At 37.3% G+C, this 11,211-nt stretch overlaps 1 protein-coding gene across 1 annotated transcript; it reads left to right on the forward strand.

Moving 5' to 3' along the window:
• The first annotated feature begins 286 nt into the window (after nt 1–286).
• Nucleotides 287–9,979, forward strand: LOC117241137 (unconventional myosin-XVIIIa-like). The gene is made up of 3 exons (XM_033507106.1): nt 287–291; nt 3,407–3,410; nt 9,358–9,979. The coding sequence occupies exon 3, from the start codon at nt 9,363–9,365 to the stop codon at nt 9,930–9,932; it is 570 nt and encodes a 189-aa protein (XP_033362997.1). The 5' UTR covers nt 287–291; nt 3,407–3,410; nt 9,358–9,362; the 3' UTR covers nt 9,933–9,979.
• Nucleotides 9,980–11,211: the final 1,232 nt, after the last annotated feature.

An 11,211-nucleotide genomic window follows, 5' to 3' on the forward strand; every position in this document is an offset into this window, starting at 1 on the left:
AATACGAACTAAGTTTCCTTTATTATTATTAGTCCTGCGTCTTTTTAATTCGTCACTTCTTTTATTTCAGAACAATGACGGGCTCCAAGATGCTGTTCGGATGTTTGGCGTTAATTGCTTTTCTGCATCCATTAGTTCACGTTTGTACTTCGAGTAGTACAGCTCAAGGTTTGTACTTCGAGTTGTCTTTTTCCATGCACTTCAAATTCCAATACGATCTGGTCACGTGGCCTTCGTACAATTTCGAAATTTTATCTGTTTGGTAATCGTCAATGAAAAAAGAAGTTATGCGTGACCTCAACACATTGAAACAATTTTTATGATTTTTTATTTGCCGGTTGGTCAGCAAGTTAATGGAAAAATTTCACTTAACTATTCGCGTTAATTTCTTTGGTTTAACTTTTGGGAAATGCTTCGTTAGCTTCGGGAATATTCCAACGATTCGTTTTACGTACAAAATAAGCATGATAAATATTACATCACGGTAATGTAATATCGGAATATATTAAAGGTGTAATTTTGTCCGATTAATTATAATTTATTAATAATGGATTGAAAATACAGATATTAGTTAGACAGAGAAACGATGTTTGATTAACAGGAAAACTAAATGCAACGCTCGTATTTACAACAAATAACTTGACAACTATTTGGTAACTCTCTCTCTCTCTCTCTCTCCCACTAGCAACTCTAACACTCGACAACACTCGCAACTCAATTCTAACGACTCTATGCTTCGACGTCTCGATCAACTCTGATTTTCGCAACACGCACACTTTTCGATTCGCCTTGAATAGCGAAACCGTCCTTCTTCTAACGCGTTTTTAAAACGCGATGGCGCTATCACTTTCTAAAAGCGTCGTCTTTACATTTCCGATGGCCACGGGCACATCCGACTGCCAGATATACAACGTATTATAAGAGTATCATTACCATACTTTTCATGAAAAGAGCAATTTTTCTTGATAACTATACTCTGTAACATAGATTGAAGTCGCTGATTTGATCCCTCTGATATCGTTGTCTTATGAGAGTCTCGCCTGGTCTTGATTGGTTCTGTTGACTCTTATCGTTGTGAAAAATCGATTCGTTGTGTACCTTTTTTGTATAGAGAATTATTTTGTGGTAGAATATAATGTTGTAATATTTGTGGTCTTTACTTTACTAATTTTGTCACTGAGCCGCTCTTTGGTTCGTTGAGCGATTCATATTCCGCATATATTCAGTACTTGCTTCGCTTGGTACTTTTATAATTTTCGCAGTTACAATAAAAAATTTAATTCTTAACAGATTAAAGATTTAACCTCTTGCTTTATAGTGTACAATAATTTTTTTTTTTTTTGTATAGGTTATGTGATCCATAGTTTGAGTAAGTAGTACATATATATATATTTACGTGACAAGCTTTCATTTCAATCTATATTTAAGATTAATATTTTATCAGTTTCTGTTCGTAACAACATCGAAGTAGTCAATAAGTTTGAAGAGTATAATTAAGGAAGTTATGAAGCAAGAGGTTAAGAACAAATTCTGAAAGAGGTTATGTACAACTCAGTAGAACTGCTTTACATTACTTTGCGAATTACTTTTCAAGCATAAAAATAGTTTAACAGCCACTTATAGTTACTTCCTTACCATTACATTCATTAAATTCGTTTGATTTCGTAAACAAAATAACCACGCTGACCAGTCTCTTATTTAAAATACAATTATTTTGTCATATATCCAACAGTTTACTTTCTCTTCGTAAATATTATTAATAATTTTATCAATTTCGTATCCTTCCATCCTTCGTATAAGTGACAATGAATCAGAAGAGTTTCATAGCAATATTGAACAACATACAGTCAACTACAACACCATTAGATACATTCACCATACAGTCAACTACGACACCATTAGATAACAGCAATACAATAGATTATAATTTTCTACGTGTCATTGATTCATCATCATCATTTTCCATTTTTTTAGCATATGTAAAAACCATCCAATTTAAAATGTTTAAATAACAATAGCCTATACAATATAATTTTATGTAAAAAAATTGATTATACCGTGCTTTAAAACCGTGCTTTAAAATCGATATTCGCTGAAACAATACATCGCTCTGCGCTTCCAATTTGTTTTCGCACGAAGAATCAGTCCACTCATTGTTACCGTCACCATCTCTACCGTAATCTATATTACTCGAATAAATTCTATATCTTGATTGGAAAATCACATATTTTAACGAACTTCCTTATTTTTTGTTTTTTATGACTTTAATTGGCAATTTCCATAATGTTCTATAACTTGACAATAGACTGATAATATTTCAGGATATATATACATACATCATGTTTTTGAGGATTCTGTAGTAAAATAATTATAGGAAAAACAAACTATTTAAGAAAAAATTACCACCTTCGAGTAATAAATTATAGAAGGTTACCAATGTAATTTAAAACTTAAAAATAATCTATTACACGTAACAAAGAAAAAGATTTCTTCGCAAACGGTAACTCGAAAATTACAGCCATTGCTGTAGAAACATAGTTTTACTGGAAGAAGAATTTCGCTAGAAACTCTCGACGATGTCACATCAAGCGAAAATTCAATAAAGCGATTACTAACCATACTACCAGCGGCAATCGTGTTACGGCAATTCGTAAATAAGTTAGTCTTCTATTTGCAGAAACGTCTCTGGCAATATCGTCACACTCTTGATTACGTCGGCGCTATCAAATGGTCTTTGGAAGAAAGTTTTCCATTATCTACTTTTGCCCATGGCGTCGTTCCAACAAATGAATTCGAGTTCTGAATCGCTTTGTCTCGTATTACGACCTTATAACGGTGTTTCTTTAAACTTTAAACGATCGTAATAAATGTATTTACGGACGATGACTGATATCTGGTCTGTCTTAAAGTTTCAACTAATTAGTGCCCCGTTACTTTGGACGTTATGAAATGTTGTATAACCAAAGACTTATCTTCTCTTTTGGTAGTTGCATAAGAGAAGACTGAGCCATTGAAACGCTCGAATAGATTAGCTGATTCGCCTAACGTATTTTTACTTCCGACGAGCTAAACACAAGAGCAGAAAGCACATAAGGAATAATACAGAAACGTCAAACGTATACAGAAATATATTTCGTAAAAGCATTAGTACGTAACATGTCTTTATAATTCTATTTATGTATAGTAAAATGGCTTGTATCCATTTTCATGAATTATAACTGACATTTCAAAGCATTCATGTAGATATGTAACTCTCGTTAATTAATAATTTAACAATGCGTCATGAAACGTATCATTTTCGTTTCTTCCTTTGTTTCGTTATACACAGGAACGAATTTGTAAATAAAGATGTATAATCAACGATAACATATGACAGCGAGTATAATAACTGTCAGCAAGGGAAGAGGTCGGTAAAATGATTGTGGTTGATTTCAGTGTATCGGTAAATAAGCTTTGACAGACGTTGCCGGGGGACTCGGTGTCGGTGAAACCGCGTCGATGAAATGATTGTCAGTAATTTAAAGATAACCCAATTTATTGATCTGTCTCCCCTTCATGGCGTTGTACGTCTCTCTATAAAACATATTCTACCTCGGAGGGCTGAAAAATTTAACTTGGTCTCACTGGACTGGACTGTAAGTAAGAAAATTGAAATGCAAAATCCACGTGTGAGCGCAACGGTTTAGATGGAAATTTCGATAGGACAATTATGTATATTAGTCTGAAAGAAAGCTCGTGGCTTCGCACGCAACACGTAATTTCCCTCGCTGAAATAATCCTATTACAACGATACGATTTAAAATTTTCCTTAACAGACCTCGCAATGTAATTCTTCATCTACAATTTTTTATTCGGCCTGAAACAAGAGACTTTCGAAGCCTTATAGAGTCTCGCGAATCTAAAAGTCAGGTTTCAACGCATTTTCGCGTCTTATTCTATAATACTGAAGACATTAAAGGTGTTAACGATTATTGTCTCACTATGTACGTACATCAAACGAGTACTTACGTAAGAGACGAATGGAAATGGAAACAGCCGAGAATAATTGAAGATAATTTGAATACGTTCCAGGCTATAATACAATTTCTCGTGAACCGTAATTGATTCGCAGAAGGGAATTGCTGCTTCTCACGACTAGCAAAGTGTTTCGCAAAAAAAAAAAAAAAAAGAAAAATGGTATCGGAAGGATAGAAAAAAAGCGGTGGCCTACATCAAGCAATCTTCATGCCGATAATGCATTTATTATTCAGTTCGTTCATTTTCTATCGCGTAACAGACACTGGGATAACTGACAGAACGAGCGTATAAATCTTGCATCTCTCAACCTGACTTCTCCCGATGGAAAAATATTTACTGGTCTGAAATCGTGCATCGCTAATTAGTAAAAAAGTAATAAGCAAGAAAGCAATTATACTGCCGGATTGGTATTTCTATTTTATTGGAGATTAATTAACCTGAGTAAACCAACAAAAACTTATCGAAAATCAATCGAAATTAAATCACCTTTTCAAACAGGCTATAAATAGCCAACTAATATTTGCAGTAATAAACTTCACTTTCGAATAAAGTATACGCTCTATAAATTGTAAATTGATAATTTCGTTATTATATCATTTTTCTTAGTCTAACCTGAATTCAGTGAAAAGAGCTTTCAATTGAATTACACACCTCATTAGTTTATGAATTATATTCGTTACCATACGTACAAAAGAAGGTTGACTGGTTTAAAAATTCAAAGGGTAGAACCTCCAAGCTCACGATTGGAAACAGATTCAGTTCAATGGTTTAATTTGCCATTTAATTGAATTCTCTGGCAATTTCAGCGAACTGTGGGCTTTAGAAGTGTCCAGCATTCAAAGGCAAGACCTCCTCCATCTTTCTCTTTCTTTCAGTTCCAACCTCAAGTAATTGACCTGTTAATTCGACGCTATATTTACATGCTCGCAAGGCATTCAGACGACTTCATTGCGTTAAATTCGCAATTTAGCAAACACGAATGTCTCAATCAATTTGTAGTTCGAAACAAATAAAAGATAATCAATTTTTCAAAATAACAATCGATATGTTCAATGCATTTGTCGATGCATTTGATCGTTATGTTCATTTAGCATTTTTATAATAAAAGCGTAGAACACATGTACATACACATAATATTCCATGAAATGATTTATACAGACTATGAGTCTCGTTTTATCATATTATAAAAGAATGAATTTTTCCCAATAAATGTAACTTCATACAAAATCTCGTTTAAAAAATTCAGTTTTTATTCTCATCAAATTAATTTAATATCGGAATATGTCATTTTAGTCGTTATAAAAATTTTATGTCAAAAAGCGTTCACAGATACATATATAAATAAATGTCCAATCCTATGCATTTATTTAAGCTGAAATCTGAACTTAAATATTTATTAACAATATTCTGACGAATATGTAATGAAAGATAAAAGCAGCTTTATTTTTTTTATAGGATGGCTCATGTTTTTTATTCATTTTATGTTTTTCGTTGTCAGCGCGTAACTACCTATCAGCCGCATGAATGCCAGGTTTTACTACTCAGAAGCGAAGAAGCACAGATGCAAATATACGTTACCTTGCATGGAAAGAAGTTAGATACATATAAAAGTCATAACGTAGCTATTTACACATGGGGAATATTTATTTTTGTATGAAATATTTTTGCTTCTGAATTCTCATTATAAATGTACGTCCATTTCCTACGTTAATGTACGTCTCTGCTTTGAAAACCTTCATTTAAATATAACGGTTAACAAAATATTATTAGAGAAATATTAAAACGAGACGCTAAAAGAACATTTTAATAAAGTACAAATGATTATTTGTTCTTTGTTAAATTGCACTGCTGTAACTCTAATTTTATTAAATTCAAAATGAATCATTTATAAACTGAACCGGAATATAAAATTTTATTCCGCAAAAATCATAAAGTTGAAAGTTAGGAACGAATAACAAATGAATAACCTAGTTTCATTAAAAGGCACGTGGTTAAGGCACGCCAATCCGCGTAATAACTTTGACACTCCAATTATTGTAAAATATGTATCCTTAAGGGATTTTTTGCGCGAATGCAAAATGCTTTTCATACGTGCAACTGAATAAATGGGACGTGATTTTCAATATTTCTTTTTGTAGAATTTATAACAAAGTAACTTTTTCACAAATGTTTTCGCTAACATTTTTACAACGTAAATGTCTTCTTTTGTAATTAATAATTTCAACATTTCTCTGAACTTTCTTCGTTGCGATAAAAAAAATATACAAAGCTTATGACGTGCTTGTTTAAAAGTATTTATACGGAACAAGACTTTGAATTTGTCAGACCAATCGTCCTAACGAACGAATAAATTAAACGACTCGTAACAAAAAATTATTCCTGTCCATGTTTCTCTTTGTAAAAGTAATTCAAGGCAAGTTAGATGAATCGCTGTGTACCCTATTCGCGTAGCATGTGCTTTAACGACCAGCGTGCAAGCGTTAACGGTGTACTTTAGTTTCTCTCTGGTTGTGTTAAGTGTTTAAGTAATGAGCATATACTCACTACGGGTGGTTTGCATGAGATCACCTGGCACCACTTCGGCTTCGAATGATAGCAGATGCAGAGACTGCAAACCGCAGGTCCCGGCACAAGCATAAGACCATGTCGAATGGTTTCTCCTTGAAAGTCAGTACAGTTGTCGTCTATAGCATCTGAAGACGATTCTCAGCTTGAATATCTTTGCCATTCGACGGTCGTACGCGCAGTTACGTTAACCGTTTCAACGCCACTCAGCGTGATCATGCTGTACGCGTAGTGTGGTGAACTGTGTCGCGATGTTTGGTTACGATTGTCAATTCACAACGCGCTCGGTTCCGAACGTAGCTTGTCACTAGTCTATCAGAGTTTCCTCTCGTAATTACTTTTCTTTCAAATAATCGTAAACCAAATAAAGAAAAAACTAATGTATAAATTACCTCTTGAATTGGAAAACCAATTACAGAACGTCACACAAACAAAAGGTAAAGCACGAATATTTGGCAACCTTTTGACTCTTTAGTGTAACGTTTCTGATATAGCTGATGAAGTGAAGCGTGAACGCGTTGAACGGTATGTTTCGACAATCCGATACGGATTTTTAAAACATCCCTGATACTGAAACGGCTAATAGCGTTACGAAAACGATCGTGCCAGGAAATTTTTGTTCGGATCCGCAACGGATCCGCATTGCGGCTGCCACAATGCTTCTACGTAGCATTGATGCTTCATCGATGAAGCACGATTGAAATTGGATATTCGATTTCTTACTGGGGAGAGAGTTTTCATATCGTGTTTACTGTTTCACTTCGCAAGTGTGCTTTACAGTATACGTTAGAACTTGAAATCGAGCTATTTGAGTTAAAGTCGCCTGAAGCTTGAAATGACGTTTAAAGGATATAAGAATAATAGAAGGCTAAAATTCAAAAGTGTATATACGTACATATACATTTCAATAAAAATAGCAGATAATCTCAAGTAAAAAAAGTAGATTCGCGCTAGTAAAATAGTTTCAAAATACTTGTGAAAAGTCAAACGACTTGACTAATTAAAAATGGATGTAAGAGCTTAAAGGACAAAGGCTTATAAGAGTATCAATTAAGTAACAAATTCACAGTGACAAAGAGGTTTCCAGTCGATCGAATTCAAATAAATCGGCTAATTTGAACGAAACTTTAGATGCACGAGAAGCGACACTCGTCCTCAAGGACTACGAAAGTTCTACTGGGATGAATGAAAACTTTTGTCTGACCCGGTGTGTATACACAAGATGCGCGAATCTCGAGTACAGCTTGCATTAATTAAAGTAATTGGTTGGTTTGATCAAATTAATCGGTTTAAGCAAATCACTTTGAGTCCAATTACCGGATGTCATCGATGCTACGTTGAAATGGCGAACACCATCCAAGTAATTGATGTCCTCTGTAATTATTTGTTAATCATGCGCGGAATCAGAACGATTCGACCTCGTTCCAAAGCAAATCGTTACTAGAGTAGAGACGGGAATTAATAATTCGTGTCAATTGTTCGATCGTGTTCACAAATTCAAATGCGGTTGAGTGGCGGAAACCATTTATAACACGTCCCATACAGCGTAGATCGCACACACGTCTTAGGATGTATTTTTGGTACTTATATATACTCTATATATATTCTTACTCTATATATACTGTAATATCGTAGAACGACGAACGATTGTCGGGTGAAGAGGATTTGACGCTGGAGGAGCTGAGGAGTAAGCTCGTACAGATGAATCCGCCTATATCCGGTGCGAGATCTGTGCTGGTTGCCAGGTCGAACAGAGCGTGCAAACCTGGTCGATCTACTCCTAAGGGTTCGAAGCGCGGCGAAGATCAGAGCTAATTGAGTCGTCGAAGAGTAGAGTCGTGAGAATTGATAGAGTTGTTAGAGAGAGAGTGTGTGTGTGTTAGATTCGTTGTGACGAGAGTGATCAAATAACTGTAAAGTTATTTGATATAGATACGAGTATTGCATTTAGTTTCCGTTAAATATCGTTCTCTGTCCAATTTATATTTGTATATTCAATTTAATATTAATAAATTGTAAGTAATCGAAAAAAAATTTCTATCCTTATTTTCCGATATTACAAGTGGGGGCTCAGCCGGGGTTGAATAGGACAGAAAACGACACGATTTAACGGAGCTATTTGTGCGGGAGTAGAAAAAGAATAGAATAAAATGGCGAACGTTGAAGATGTTGTGTAAAATTAAGGTAAAAATAAGGAACTTGTTAATTTCCGAAAAGGAGATTAAGTTCTTTTTATTTTTTACTCAATTTATACAATTTTTTCGGTTCGCGATGATACACTTTCGATACTTGGATTAGTTAAGAATTTTTTTATTAGATTGACTGGATGATTTTGAAGGGAGCATTTATATTCTTCCATTCGTTGGAGTGGGAGAAGGTTTTGTTTATACTTAGCGTAAAATTCGGAGAACGGCTGGAGTGATCGAATGCCACTCAGGCGGCTGAGAACGGGTGCTGACCGGACGGTCACATGCGATGAGGCGTTCGGAATTTCGGTTTGTTATATACAGTTGCTCGAATTTCGTCTGTGACAAAGACCTCGAGAAGCTGAGGACGAAAGAGCTGAGAGCGCGTCTCGCTAGCTTGGGGTTGAAGGTAACGGGAAGAAAACCCGAACTACGCGCGCGGCTACAGGCGGCCCTAGAAGGAGACGATGTATCGTCGGAAGAAGAGAGCTCCGACGAAAGTGAAGGCGAGGACGACAAACAAGGCGCGCGAGAATACAGGAGAGGCACGCGAGCGGTGAATCAGGACCGCGATGAGTATCGCCAGAAGGTTCGATGTTGAGTCTTAAAGACGTGGAAGACTCATTAGAGAAATTCAGCGGGGATGATCTGCTGAGTGTAAATCAGTGGGTGAAAGACTTCGAGGAAATGGCAGAAGTGTGTGGTTGGTCAGACGCCCACGTGGTGACCTATGCTAAGAAATTACTCGCAGGCTCCGCTCAGGCCTTCGTACGACAAGAGCGATGCGCGAAGTTCTGGGCAAAGCTAAAGAGAGCGTTGAGGAATGAATTTGAAAATGTAGTAAGTGCCCAGCAACATGAGGATGATCTTGAGCAACTGGTTGGATTTAAGAAGCAATTGGAGAAGAAATTAGCTGATGCTTACGAAGAGGTCGAGGAACAACGTCAGGTTGTTGGACAATGGAAACGACGCGTGCAAAGTCTGAATGGCGAGATGCACGACTTGAGACTACTGTTGGAAGAACAAACAGCTAGGAATAATCTTCTGGAAAAGAAACAGCGCAAATTTGATTCAGAAACTCAGAATCTAATGAACGATCTGCGGCAAGAGAAAGCGCAACGTAAAAGATTAGCTAGAGAAAAAGAAATCGCGATCGCGGAGTAGTTTACCATAGAACAGAACCTTAGTGACGCAAGATTGGAAATCGAATTGAAGGAAAAAGGATTGCGGACATTGGGCCAAGAGCTTGAGGAGTTAACATTTGGTAGCAAAACGGAGGAGGAAGTAGCACAGCTGAAGAACCAGTTAGAAGATGCAGAATGCGCTAGAGCAGTTGCAGTTAAAGCGAAACAGGCACTGGAGCAAGAACCGAATGAGACGCAGGCTTCATTGCAGGAAGCACTGCGGCAACGTTCCGAAACAGAAAATCGTGTTAATGTAGCTAGTCGCGAACGAACTGAGCTACTGTCGCAATTGGAAGAAAATAAAGAAGAGTTGGCAGAAGTTTTGAAGAAGTATCGGGCAGCTGCGCAGCAAGTGTCGGAGGAACGGAGAATAGTGGCAAGATACGTGGTGATTGGTAAAGTGGACCACGAGATGGTGTCCTCGTCGGATTCTTGCGGCCAGCAGGAGGACTTAGCGAACATCACGAGGAGGAAGAATCTGGCTAAACAACAGCAACAGGATGTTGTTGATGATATTTGCGAATTTACTGAGAAGGATAGCGTTGCGGGTGTGAGGGTTGTTTCAAGTTTTCGGATAGACTCGAAGAGAGTGAATACAAGGCGAACGAAAAGACAAGGGAAGTCGCACGTGCGGAATCCCTCCAATAATATCGATACGAAGATTCGATATACAGAGGATGTGGATGACGAGGACGACGATGGGATTGTCGAGGACACGATGAACGTGAAGACCTTCGAAAAAGAAGAGATCATAGTCTCGGTAGATGGTAAGTTGTTAGCGTCTTCCATGTACGAACCGAGCCTACGAAAATGTCACGACGCTGCCACGACGATCAAAGCCCCTGACAAGAGTGAAACGTGTAAACAAACAACGGAAAGGAAGATAGAGGAAGAGCGAAAGAAGAGCAATAGCATCGAGGGCGAACAGGCCGTGGTGTTTCAAGAGGAACGAGATCAGTTGCGTACAGACGCAAAGAGACGGATCGAAGAGATCCAAGCCCGAGACAAGTGGACGTATAACAAGAGACGCAAGAAGACGACAGCATACAGGACGGGAGATCTAGTGGCGATCGAGAGGATGCAGAAGGGTCCCGGGCTAAAGCTGCATCCGAAGTTTCTTGGACCGTATCGGGTGATAAAAGTCCTGCAAAATGACCGATACATAGTGCAGCGAGAGGGGTAGCGGGAAGGGCCACGTACAACTTTCACGGCAGCCGATCACATGAAATGGTGGAATGCTGACGATAGTGATGTAAGTG

The sequence above is a fragment of the Bombus vosnesenskii genome, unplaced genomic scaffold (genome assembly GCF_011952255.1).
Source record: "Bombus vosnesenskii isolate JDL3184/JDL3185 unplaced genomic scaffold, Bvos_JDL3184-5_v1.1 scf7180000015315, whole genome shotgun sequence".
Classification (NCBI taxonomy): Eukaryota; Metazoa; Arthropoda; class Insecta; order Hymenoptera; family Apidae; genus Bombus; species Bombus vosnesenskii.